This window comes from Mustelus asterias, chromosome 6 (assembly GCF_964213995.1).
Source record: "Mustelus asterias chromosome 6, sMusAst1.hap1.1, whole genome shotgun sequence".
Lineage (NCBI taxonomy): Eukaryota > Metazoa > Chordata > Chondrichthyes > Carcharhiniformes > Triakidae > Mustelus > Mustelus asterias.
In genome coordinates, this window is record NC_135806.1 from 143,912,046 (window position 1) to 143,925,658 (window position 13,613).

The following is a 13,613-nucleotide window of genomic DNA, read 5'->3' on the forward strand; positions in this document are numbered from 1 at the left end:
GAAGGGAGGGCGGACGGGAGAGGGAGAGCGGAGAGGGGGACGAAGGGCGGATGGGGGGAGGGAGAGCGGAGGGGGGAGGGAGGGCGGAGGGGGAGGGAGAGCGGAGGGGGGAGGAAGGGCAGAGGGGGGAGGGAGGGCGGAGGGGGGGAGGGAGAGCGGAGGGAGGGAGGGAGGGAGGGAGGGAGAGCGGAGGGGGGAGGGAGAGCGGAGGGGGGGAGGGGAGAGCGGAGGGGGGAGGGCGGAGGGGGAGGGAGGGCGGAGGGGGGGAGGGAGAGCGGAGGGGGGAGGGGGAGCGGAGGGGGGGAGGGAGAGCGGAGGGGGGAGGGCGGTGGGGGAGAGGGAGGGCGGAGGGGGGGAGGGAGAGCGGAGGGGGGAGGGGGAGCGGAGGGGGGAGGGAGAGCGGAGGGGGGAGGGCAGAGGGGGGAGGGCGGAGGGGGGAGGGAGAGCGGAGGGGGAGGGAGGGCGGAGGGGGGGAGGGAGGGCGGAGGGGCCGAGGGAGTGCGGAGGGGGAGAGAGGGTGGAGGGGGGGATGGACAGCGGAGGGGGGAGGGAGGGCGGAGGGGGGAGGGAGAGCGGAGGGGGGAGGGAGAGCGGAGGGGGGGAGGGAGGGCGGAGGGGGGGAGGGAGAGCGGAGGGGGGGAGGGAGGGCAGAGGGGGGGAGGGAGGGCAGGGGGGGGAGGGAGGGCAGAGGGGCGGAGGGAGGGCGGAGGGGGGGAGGGAGAGCGGAGGGGGGGGAGGGAGAGCGGAGGGGGGGAGGGAGAGCGGAGGGGGGAGGGAGAGCGGAGGGGGGGAGGGAGGGCAGAGGGAGGGCGGAGGGGGGGAGGGAGAACGGAGGGGGGAGGGAGAGCGGAGGGGGGAGGGAGAGCGGAGGGGGGTGGGTGAGCGGAGGGGGGGAGGTAGGGCAGAGGGGCGGAGGGAGGGCGGAGGGGGGAGGGAGAGCGGAGGGGGGGGAGGGAGAGCGGAGGGGGGAGGGAGGGCAGAGGGGCGGAGGGAGGGCGGAGGGGGGAGGGAGAGCGGAGGGGGGAGGGAGAGCGGAGGGGGGAGGGAGGGCGGAGGGGGGGAGGGAGATGGAGGGGGGAGGGAGTGCGGGGGCGGAGGGAGAGCGGGGGGGAGGGAGAGCGGAGGGGGGAGGGAGAGCGGAGGGGGGAGGGAGGGCGGGGGCGAGGGGAGCGGAGGGGGGGGGATGGCGGGGGGGAGGGAGAGCGGGGGGGATAGAGAGCGGAGGGGGGAGGGAGAGCGGGGGGAGGGGGAGCGGAGGGGGGGAGGGCAGGAGGGGAGGGAGAGCGGAGGGGGAGGGAGGGCGGGGGGAAGGGAGAGCGGAGGGGGGAGGGAGGGCGGGGGCGAGGGGGAGCGGAGGGGGGGGGAGGGCGGGGGGGAAGGAGAGCGGAGGGGGAGGGAGGGCGGGGGGGAAGGGAGAGCGGAGGGGGGGAGGGAGGGCGGGGGGGAGGGGGAGCGGAGGGGGGAGGGGGAGCGGAGGGGGGGAGGGAGGGTGGGGGGGAGGGGGAGCGGAGGGGGGAGGGGGAGCGGAGGGGGGAGGGAGGGCGGGGGGGAGGGAGAGCGGGGGGGGATAGAGAGCGGAGGGGGGAGGGAGAGCGGAGGGGGGAGGGAGGGCGGGGGGGAGGGAGAGCGGAGGGGGGGGAGGGCGGGGGGGAGGGAGAGCGGAGGGGGGAGGGAGAGCGGAGGGGGGAGGGAGAGCGGAGGGGGGGAGGGAGGGCGGAGGGGGGAGGGAGAGCGGAGGGGGGGAGGGAGGGCGGAGGGGGGGAGGGAGGGCGGAGGGGGGGAGGGAGGGCGGGGGGGAGGGAGAGCGGAGGGGGGGAGGGCGGGGGGGGAGGGAGAGCGGAGGGGGGAGGGAGAGCGGAGGGGGGAGGGAGGGCGGGGGGGAGGGAGAGCGGAGGGGGGAGGGGGAGCGGAGGGGGGAGGGAGGGCGGGGGGGTGGGAGAGCGGGGGGGGATAGAGAGCGGAGGGGGGAGGGAGAGCGGAGGGGGGGAGGGAGGGCGGGGGGGAGGGAGAGCGGAGGGGGGGGAGGGCGGGGGGAGGGAGAGCGGAGGGGGGATTGCCATTTGGTGCTGGATGTTCCTACCTCTCGGGGTTCACTGGCAATGTGGACGCTGCCATCCTTGTTGTATTTAATTGGAGCTCCTCCCTCTGCAATCAGGGTTCCGTACGCTGTGGGGGTGTAGAACGCTGGAATCCCCGCACCCCCCGCTCGAATCCTTTCAGCCAATGTACCCTGAAAGTTTAAAGGTGGGTAAATAGTCAGAGGCCATTGCCTGCTTCAATAAAGACCATCATCACTCAGACTGAACCCACAAACTGCCCGCAAATTATGTCTTTGTGTGGCTCCTGCCATTTTACAAAGAAAATATATCAACTCCCCTGGATAACAAGGACACCTATGTCAGATTCCTATTTATTGACTACAGCTCAGCCTTCAACACCATTATTCCCACAAAACTCATCTCCAAACTCAGTGGCCTGGGCCTCGGCTCCTCCCTCTGCGACTGGATCCTGAACTTCCTAACTCACAGACCACAATCAGTAAGGATAGGCAACAACACCTCCTCCACGATCATCCTCAACACCAGTGCCCCACAAGGCTGTGTTCTCAGCCCCCTACTATACTCCTTATACACCTCTGACTGTGCGGCCAAATTCCCCTCCAATTCGATTTTCAAGTTTGTTGACGACACCACCGTAGTGGGTCGGATCTCAAATAATGACGAGACAGAGTACAGGAATGAGATAGAGAATCTGGTGAACTGGTGCGGCAACAATAATCTCTCCCTCAATGTCAACAAAACGAAGGAGATTGTCACCGACTTCAGGAAGCGTAAAGAACAAAGAAAATTACAGCACAGGAACAGGCCCTTCGGCCCTCCAAGCCTGCACCGACCATGCTGCCCGACTTAACTAAAACCCCCTACGCTTCCAGGGACCATATCCCTCTATTCCCATCCTTAAATGTTACAACCGTATCCGCTTCCACTACCTCCCCCTGGCAACGAGTTCCAGGCACCCACCACCCTCTGTGTAAAAAATCTGCCTCGTACATCTCCTTTAAACCTTGCCCCTCGCACCTTAAACCTGTGCCCCCTAGTAATTGACTCTTCCACCGTGGGAAAAAGCTTCTGACTATCCACTCTGTCCATGCCCCTCATAATCTTGTAGACTTCTATCAGGTCGCCCCTCAACCTCCATCGTTCCAGTGAGAACATGCCCCTGTCTACATCAACGGGGACAAAGTAGAAAGGGTCGAGAGATTCAAGTTTTTAGGTGTCCAGATCATCTACAACCTGTCCTGGTCCCCCCATGCTGACACTATAGTTAAGAAAGCCCACCAACGCCCCTACTTTCTCAGAAGACGAAGGAGATTTGGCATGTCAGCTACGACTCTCACCAACTTTTACAGATGCACCAGAGAAAGCATTCTTTCTGGTTGTATCACAGCTTGGTATGGGCTCCTGCTCTGCCCAAGACCGCAAGGAACTACAAAAGGTCGTGAATGTAGCCCAATCCATCACGCAAACCAGCCTCCCATCCATTGACTCTGTCTACACTTCCCACTGCCTCGGCAAAGCAGCCAGCATAATTAAGGACCCCACGCACCCCGGACATTCTCTCTTCCACCTTCTTCCGTCGGGAAAAAGATACAAAAGTCTGAGGTCACGTACCAACCGACTCAAGAACAGCTTCTTCCCTGCTGCTGTCAAACTTTTGAATGGACTTACCTCGCATTAAGTTGATCTTTCTCTATACCCTAGCTATGACTGTAACACTACATTCTGCACTCTCTCGTTTCCTTCTCTGTGAACAGTATGCTTTGTCTGTACAGTGCATAAGAAACAATAATTTTCACCGTATGTTAATACATGTGACAATAATAAATCAAATCAACTCTCGACTACACTTCCACAGTATCAACTTCAAACACTCCCAGGACAGGTAAAGCACGGGGTGAGATATAGAATAAAGCTCCCTCTACACTGTCCCCCATCAAACACTCCCAGGACAGGCACAGCATGGGGTTAGAGACAGAGTAAAGCTCCCTCTATACTGTCCCCATCAAACACTCCCAGGGCAGGTACAGCACGGGGTTAGATACAGAGTAAAGCTCCCTCTACACTGTCCCCATCAAACGTTCCCAGGACAAGTACAGCACAGGATTAGATATAGAGTAAAGCTTCCTCTACACTGTCCCCCATCAAACACTCCCAGGACAGGTACAGCACGCGGTTAGATACAGAGTAAAGCTCCCTCTACACTGTCCCCATCAAACACTCCCAGGACAGGTACAGCACAGGGTTAGATATAGAGTAAAGCTCCCTCGACACTGTCCCCATCAAACACTCCCAGGACAGGTACAGCACGGGGTTAGATACAGAGTAAAGCTGCCTCTACACCGTCCCCATCAAACACTCCCAGGACAGGTACAGCGCAGGGTTAGATACACAGTAAAGCTCCCTCTACACTGTCCCCATCAAACACTCCCAGGACAGGTACAGCGCAGGGTTAGATACACAGTAAAGCTCTCTCTACACTGTCCCCATCAAACACTCCCAGGACAGGTACAGCGCAGGGTTAGATACACAGTAAAGCTCTCTTGTTGAAGGATATGGCTGAACCCAGAGCAGTATCCGTGCTGCATCATAGGATTCTTTGGGAGGCAAGGGATGAGATTGCAGAGCCTTTGGCTTTGATCTTTGGGTCCTCACTGTCCACGGGGATGGTGCCAGAGGACTGGAGAGTGGCGAATGTTGTTCCTCTGTTTAAGAAAGGGAATAGAAATGACCCTGGTAATTATAGACCTGGTAATTATGGTCTTACTTCGGTGGTTGGTAAATTGATGGAAAAGGTCCTGAGCGCTGGGATTTACGACCATTTAGAAAGATGCGGATTAATCCGGGATAGTCAGCACGGATTCGTGAAGGGCAAGTCGTGCCTCACAAATTTGATTGAATTTTTTGAGGAGGTAACTAAGTGTGTTGATGAAGGTAGTGCAGTTGATGTCATATACATGGATTTTAGTAAGGCGTTTGATAAGGTCCCCCATGGTCGGCTTATGATGAAAGTAAGGAGGTGTGGGATAGAGGGAAAGTTGGCCTATTGGATAGGTAACTGGCTATCTGATCGAAGACAGAGGGTGGTGGTGGATGGAAAATTTTCGGACTGGAGGCAGGTTGCTAGCGGAGTGCCACAGGGATCAGTGCTTGGTCCTCTGCTCTTTGTGATTTTTATTAATGACTTAGAGGAGGGGGCTGAAGGGTGGATCAGTAAATTTGCTGATGACACCATAGATAGGATGCAAAGCTGGGCTGAAAAATGGCAAATGGAGTTTAACCCTGATAAATGTGAGGTGATTCATTTTGGTAGGACTAATTTAAATGTGGATTACAGGGTCAAAGGTAGGGTTCTGAAGACTGTGGAGGAACAGAGAGATCTTGGGGTCCATATCCACAGATCTCTAAAGGTTGCCACTCAAGTGGACAGAGCTGTGAAGAAGGCCTATAGTGTGTTAGCTTTTATTGTAAGAAGTTTAACAACACCAGGTTAAAGTCCAACAGGTTTATTTGGTAGCAAAAGCCACACAAGCTTTCGAGGCTCTGAGCCCCTTCTTCAGGTGAGTGGGAATTCTGTTCACAAACAGAACTTATAAGACACAGACTCAATTTACATGAATAATGGTTGGAATGCGAATACTTACAACTAATCCAGTCTTTAAGAAACAAAACAATGGGAGTGGAGAGAGCATCAAGACAGGCTAAAAAGATGTGTATTGTCCCCAGACAAGACAGCCAGTGAAACTCTGCAGGTCCACGCAACTGTGGGAGTTACAAATAGTGTGACATAAATTCTGATTCTAGGATCGCATGATAAAGACTCAGGAGGAAAAAAGCAGAAATATTTATGTGAAATAGTGTGACATAAACCCAATATCCCGGTTGAGGCCGTCCTTGTGTGTGCGGAACCTGGCTATCAGTTTCTGCTCCGCGACTCTGCGCTGTCGTGTGTCGCGAAGGCCGCCTTGGAGAACGCTTACCCGAATATCAGAGGCCGAATGCCCGTGACCGCTGAAGTGCTCCCCAACAGGAAGAGAACAGTCTTGCCTGGTGATTGTCGAGCGGTGTTCATTCATCCGTTGTCGCAGCGTCTGCATAGTTTCCCCAATGTACCATGCCTCGGGACATCCTTTCTTGCAGCGTATCAGGTAGACAACGTTGGCCGAGTTGCAAGAGTATGTACCGTGTACCTGGTGGATGGTGTTCTCACGTGAGATGATGGCATCTGTGTCGATGATCCGGCACGTCTTGCAGAGGTTGCTGTGGCAGGGTTGTGTGGTGTCTTGGTCACTGTTCTCCTGAAGGCTGGGTAGTTTGCTGCGGACAATGGTCTGTTTGAGGTTGTGCGGTTGTTTGAAGGCAAGAAGTGGGGGTGTGGGGATGGCCTTGGCGAGATGTTCATCTTCATCAATGACATGTTGAAGGCTCCGGAGGAGATGCCGTAGCTTCTCCGCTCCGGGGAAGTACTGGACAACGAAGGGTACTCTGTCCACTGTGTCCCGTGTTTGTCTTCTGAGGAGGTCGGTGCGGTTTTTCGCTGTGGCGCGTTGGAACTGTTGATCAATGAGTCTAGCGCCATATCCTGTTCTTATGAGGGCATCTTTCAGCGTCTGGAGGTGTCTGTTGCGATCCTCCTCATCCGAGCAGATCCTGTGTATACGGAGGGCTTGTCCGTAGGGGATGGCTTCTTTAACGTGTTTAGGGTGGAAGCTGGAGAAGTGGAGCATCGTGAGGTTATCCGTGGGCTTGCGGTACAGTGAGGTGCTGAGGTGACCGTCCTTAATGGAGATGCGCGTGTCCAAGAATGCAACCGATTCCGGAGAGTAGTCTATGGTGAGCCTGATGGTGGGATGGAACTTGTTGATGTCATCATAGAACATCAACAAGTTCCATCCCACCATCAGGCTCACCATAGACTACTCTCCGGAATCGGTTGCATTCTTGGACACGCGCATCTCCATTAAGGACGGTCACCTCAGCACCTCACTGTACCGCAAGCCCACGGATAACCTCACGATGCTCCACTTCTCCAGCTTCCACCCTAAACACGTTAAAGAAGCCATCCCCTACGGACAAGCCCTCCGTATACACAGGATCTGCTCGGATGAGGAGGATCGCAACAGACACCTCCAGACGCTGAAAGATGCCCTCATAAGAACAGGATATGGCGCTAGACTCATTGATCAACAGTTCCAACGCGCCACAGCGAAAAACCGCACCGACCTCCTCAGAAGACAAACACGGGACACAGTGGACAGAGTACCCTTCGTTGTCCAGTACTTCCCCGGAGCGGAGAAGCTACGGCATCTCCTCCGGAGCCTTCAACATGTCATTGATGAAGATGAACATCTCGCCAAGGCCATCCCCACACCCCCACTTCTTGCCTTCAAACAACCGCACAACCTCAAACAGACCATTGTCCGCAGCAAACTACCCAGCCTTCAGGAGAACAGTGACCAAGACACCACACAACCCTGCCACAGCAACCTCTGCAAGACGTGCCGGATCATCGACACAGATGCCATCATCTCACGTGAGAACACCATCCACCAGGTACACGGTACATACTCTTGCAACTCGGCCAACGTTGTCTACCTGATACGCTGCAAGAAAGGATGTCCCGAGGCATGGTACATTGGGGAAACTATGCAGACGCTGCGACAACGGATGAATGAACACCGCTCGACAATCACCAGGCAAGACTGTTCTCTTCCTGTTGGGGAGCACTTCAGCGGTCACGGGCATTCGGCCTCTGATATTCGGGTAAGCGTTCTCCAAGGCGGCCTTCGCGACACACGACAGCGCAGAGTCGCGGAGCAGAAACTGATAGCCAGGTTCCGCACACACAAGGACGGCCTCAACCGGGATATTGGGTTTATGTCACACTATTTCACATAAATATTTCTGCTTTTTTCCTCCTGAGTCTTTATCATGCGATCCTAGAATCAGAATTTATGTCACACTATTTGTAACTCCCACAGTTGCGTGGACCTGCAGAGTTTCACTGGCTGTCTTGTCTGGGGACAATACACATCTTTTTAGCCTGTCTTGATGCTCTCTCCACTCCCATTGTTTTGTTTCTTAAAGACTGGATTAGTTGTAAGTATTCGCATTCCAACCATTATTCATGTAAATTGAGTCTGTGTCTTATAAGTTCTGTTTGTGAACAGAATTCCCACTCACCTGAAGAAGGGGCTCAGAGCCTCGAAAGCTTGTGTGGCTTTTGCTACCAAATAAACCTGTTGGACTTTAACCTGGTGTTGTTAAACTTCTTACTGTGTTTACCCCAGTCCAACGCCGGCATCTCCACATCTTAGCTTTTATTAACAGGGGGTTGGAGTTTAAGAGCTGTGGGGTTATGCTGCAACTGTACAGGACCTTGGTGAGACCACATTTGGAATATTGTGTGCAGTTCTGGTCACCTCACTATAAGAAGGATGTGGAAGCGCTGGAAAGAGTGCAGAGGAGATTTACCAGGATGCTGCCTGGTTTGGAGGGTAGGTCTTATGAGGAAAGGTTGAGGGAGCTAGGGCTGTTCTCTCTGGAGCGGAGGAGGCTGAGGGGAGACTTAATAGAGGTTTATAAAATGATGAAGGGGATAGATAGAGTGAACGTTCAAAGACTATTTCCTCGGGTGGATGGAGCTATTACAAGGGGGCATAACTATAGGGTTCGTGGTGGGAGATACAGGACGGATATCAGAGGTAGGTTCTTTACGCAGAGAGTGGTTGGGGTGTGGAATGGACTGCCTGCAGTGATAGTGGAGTCGGACACTTTCGGAACATTTAAGCGGTTATTGGATAGGCACATGGAGCACACCAGGATGATAGGGAGTGGGATAGCTTGATCTTGGTTTCAGATAAAGCTCGGCACAACATCGTGGGCCAAAGGGCCTGTTCTGTGCTGTACTGTTCTATGTTCTATGTTCTATCATTTTAGATTTCTGGTGGCAGTTCCTATTCCAAGCTCAGTGTTCTATTCATTCCAGCCACTTCCCCAAATCACTGGGATAGCAATTGGCATTAACGATGAGATTTCTCACCTGTGGTGTGAGTTCCACCTCCAGTTCTCCAGCGAGGTATTGCCGTTCAAACTCTGCATTCTCCCCCACGTAGGAAGCAATCATCCGTCTGATCTGTTTAGTGTGAAGCAGCATCCCCAGGCCAAAGTTATCCACCCTGGGGAGGGACCAGCAGAGTGTCAGTGCCAACCAGACCCCATACCTGCCCCACCCCCACCCCCACCCCCAATCTCCAACCCCACCCCCAACCTCAAACCCCACCCCCAAACACTGCTCCCAAAGCCCAAACCCCACCCCCAAACCTCACCCCCAAACCCCACCCCCAAACCCCAAACACCGCCCCCAAACCCCACCTCCAAACCTCACCCCCAACCCCAGGCCCCACCCCAAGCCCCACCCCCAAACCTCAACCCCAAACCCTGTCCCCAAACCCCACCCCCAAACCCAAACCCTGCCCCCAAACCCCACCCCCAAACCCAAACCCTGCTCCCAAACCCCATCCCCAAACCCAAACCCTGCCCCCAAACCCCATCCCCAAACCCAAACCCAAGCCCTGCCCCCAAACCCCACCCCCAAACCCAAACCCTGCCCCCAAACCCCATCCCAAAAATCCACCCCCAAACACAGACCCCACCCCCAAACCGCACCCCCAAACCTCTCCCCCAACTCCATCCCCAAACCCCACCCTAAACCCTGCCCCAAACCCCAAACCCCACCCCGAAACCCCAACCCAAACCCCCAAACGCTGCCCCCAGCATACACAACCCAACAGTGCCCCCAATCCCACCCTGAAAACCATACCAACACTCCAACTCCAACCTTAACCCCATCCCACCCCTCGCCCTCGCCCCAACCCCAAACCCAAACCCCACCTCTCAACCCCAACCCCAACCCCAACCCCAAACCCAAACCCAAACCCCACCTCCACCTCTCACACCGCCCCTGTAGATTACAGGCGGAATTCCAGAGCACTGAGTATATGAATGGATGAAGATCCCAATAGTAAAATCTATTGGGGAGGGTGGAAGGATTGGAGAGTGACCGGGACAACAGTCAGATTGCAAAGTGACTGAAGCAGCTGATGACGCAACTACCCCATCCCTGTAGTCATAGAGGTTTACAGTATGGAAACAGGCCCTTCGGCCCAACTTGTCCATGCCGCCCCTTTTTTTAAACCCCTAAGATAATCCCAATTGGCTGCATTTGGCCCATATCCCTCTACACCCATCGTACCCATGTAACTGTTTAAATGCTTTTTAAAAGATAAAATTGTACCCGCCTCTACTACTACCTCTGGCAGCTTGTTCCAGACACTCACCACCCTCTGTGTGAAAAAATTGCCCCTCTGGACACTTTTGTATCTCTCCCCTCTCACCTTAAACCTATGCCCTCTAGTTTTAGACTCCCCTACCTTTGGGAAAAGATATTGACTATCTAGTTGATCTGTGCCCCTCATTATTTTATAGACCTCTATAAGATCACCCCTCAGCCTCCTACGCTCCAGAGAAAAAAGTCCCAGTCGATTCAGCCTTTCCTTATAACTCAAACCATCAAGTCCCAGTAGCATCCTAGTAAATCTTTTCTGCACTCTTTCTAGTTTAATAATATCCTTTCTTTAATAGGGTGACCAGAACTGTACACAGTATTCCAAGTGTGGCCTTACCAATGTCTTGTACAACTTCAACAAAATGTCCCAACTCCTGTATTCAATGTTCTGACCGATGAAACCAAGCATGCCGAATGCCTTCTTCACCACTCTGTCCACCTGTGACTCCACTTTCAAGGAGCTATGAACCTGTACCCCTAGATCTCTTTGTTCTGTAACTCTCCCCAGTGCCCTACCATTAACTGAGTAAGTCCTGCTCTGGTTCAATCTACCAAAATGCATCACCTCGCATTCATTCTAACTTTCTACAGAAGACGGTGACTTGCTGAAGAGAACATTGTTTCAGTTTCAGACCATTCTATCTGCTGTTTGAGGGTGTTAATTTAAAGTAAAAGTAAAGTGAAAGTTTATTTATTCGTCACAAGTAAGGCTTACATTAACACTGCAATGAAGTTACTGTGAAATTCTCCTAGTCACCACACTACGGCGCCTGTTCGGGTCGATGCACCCTAACCATCACGACTTTCAGACTGTGGGAGGAAACCGGAGCACCCGGAGGAAACCCACGCAGACACGGAGAGAATGTGCAAACTCCACACAGACGGTGACCCGAGGCCGGGAATCGAACCTGGGTCCCTGGTGCTGAGAGGCAGCAGCGCTAACCACTGTGCCACCGTGCTGCCCCTTTATTCAACATTTTATTCTATCATGGGATGTGGGTGTCATTGGCTGGGCCAGCGTTTATTGTCCTCCCTAATTGAGTGTCTCACTCGGTCATTTCTGGTGTTAAGAGTGAACCACATTGCTGTGGCTCTGGAGTCACATGTAGGCCAGACCGGGTAAGGACGGCAGATTTCCTTCCCGAAAGGACATTAGTGAACCAGATGTGATGATAGTTTTGTGGTCGCCATTAGACTCACTTTATGAAATACAACCATAGAATCTTCACAGGACAGTAGGAGGCTATTCGACCCATCAAGCCTGTACCGGCTCTTCAAAGGAGTACCTGACCCGTGCCTACCCACTCCCCTCCGCTACCCAACTCCCGCAACCCCGCGCATTTACAATGGCCAATCCACCTAATCCGCACATATTTGGAGTGTGGGAGGAACCCAGAGCGCCCGGAGGAAACCCACGGAGACACGGGGAGAATGTGCACACTTCTATCTTCCAGATTTATTAATGGAATTTAAATCGCACTAACTGGGGTGTTGGGATTTGAACCCGCGTCTCCACAGCATTAGCCTGAACCTCTGGACTAGTCCAGTGACAACACCACTACACCACATCTCTCGGCCAGGGGGGGGGACAATGTTGGTGAGGACAGTGGAAGGTCCCCTCCTTCTGGTTTCATGTCTCATCGAGAATCACAGAATGTCACCGAGGAGCTCATTCTACCCATCATGCCTGTGCCAGCTCTTTGTACGACCAACCTCCCCATCGTCCTATCACTTAACTTCCCTTCAAATATTTATCCAATTCCCTTTGGGAAGTTACTGTTGAATCTGCTTCCACTGCCCTTTCAGGCAGCGCCTTCCAGATCACAACAACTCGCTAAGTGAAATAACCTAGAGCAGAGCAGGCTGAATGGGCCAAGTGGCCTTCTCCTGCTCCCATTTCTCACGATTCTCATGTCGCCTCTTGATTTTGTGGCAGGTTTTGTTCAGCTGAGGAGGATTGAAATGTTAATTCTGCCTCACTGATGCTGTAAGAAGTTTAACAACACCAGGTTAAAGTCCAACAGGTTTATTTGGTAGCAAAAGCCACACTGATGCTGCCAGACCTGCTGCGTTTGCTGCTTGTGTCTATCTGGATGTTTCAGTTCCTGAAGAGTTCACTCATCCAAAACCCTTTGTGATTTTAAACAGCTCGATCAAAGTTCTGGCACGTGTAACAATGGTGTTTTTTACTGAGGACTGCAGTGAGGTGCCAAATGAGATACTGGTCACAAGTCCGGCTTCGATTAACACCAAAATAAAACATTAGCACTAAAATACAATTAATGACCACTATTTGTACTTTTCCAATTCAATCAAATCAAGTCCGAATCATAGTCTCAACAAGTTGAGACATTTCCGATCCAGGCTGACAAGACAGGGTATGCAAGCCTCTACCCTGTCTTGGGCCTGATCTACATGAGCCAAGTTGATTGGAGGAGCAAAGCAACACCTTCTCCAAGACTTGATCTCATTTGCATCTCAGCCAAAAGGCCGAGATACCGCTTTTAAAAATTGCTTCATATGAAACATATGACCACTATTTGTATGCAGCATCAAACTGCACTGCCTTCAAGGAGAAATTAGATATCGCTCTTGGGGCTAAAGGGATATGGGGGGGAAGGTAGATCAAGTTATTGAATTTGATGATCAGCCGTGATCAAAATGAATGGCGGAGCAGGCTCGAAGGGCCGAATGGCCTCCCCCTGCTCCTATCTTCTATGTTTCTATCTTGGGGAACCTGATAGAGATTTACAAGATTATGACAAGCTTGGAGAGAGTGGATAGTCAGAGTCTTTTTTCCCAGGGTCAAAGGGCCAATTACTCGGGGGTATAGGTGGAGAGTGAGAGGGGGAAAGTTTAACAGAGATGTAAGGGGCAAGTGTTTCACACAGAGGGTGGGGAATGTCTGGAACGCGCTGCCGGAGGAGGTGGTGGAAGCAGATTCTATAACAACGTTCGAGAGGCATCTGGATCGATACATGAATAGGCAGCGAATAGAGGGATATGGACCAGGTAGAGGCAAGAAAATATTAGAGAGGTATCTGGGTCGGCACAGACTTGGTGGGCCGCAGGGTCTGTTCCCAAGCTGTACTGTTCCATCAGTCCTCACCACTGTGGGAGAACAGAATCAGAACCCTGATCACTATCTTATAATGTGTAGATGCCGGTGTTGGACTGGGGTAAACACAGTAAGAAGTTTAACAACACCA

The 13,613-nt window shown here is 53.8% G+C and overlaps 1 protein-coding gene across 1 annotated transcript in view; it reads right to left on the minus strand.

Annotated features, from left to right (window-relative positions):
* Positions 1-13,613, minus strand: part of oxct1a (3-oxoacid CoA transferase 1a) — a 416,864-nt gene that overhangs the window by 373,358 nt on the left and 29,893 nt on the right. Inside the window, exons 4-5 of the mRNA XM_078213895.1 lie at positions 9,100-9,235; positions 2,081-2,230 (exon numbers count right to left, since the gene is read on the minus strand). Coding sequence (XP_078070021.1) covers positions 2,081-2,230; positions 9,100-9,235 — 286 coding nt within the window. The remainder of the gene's footprint in view (positions 1-2,080; positions 2,231-9,099; positions 9,236-13,613) is intronic.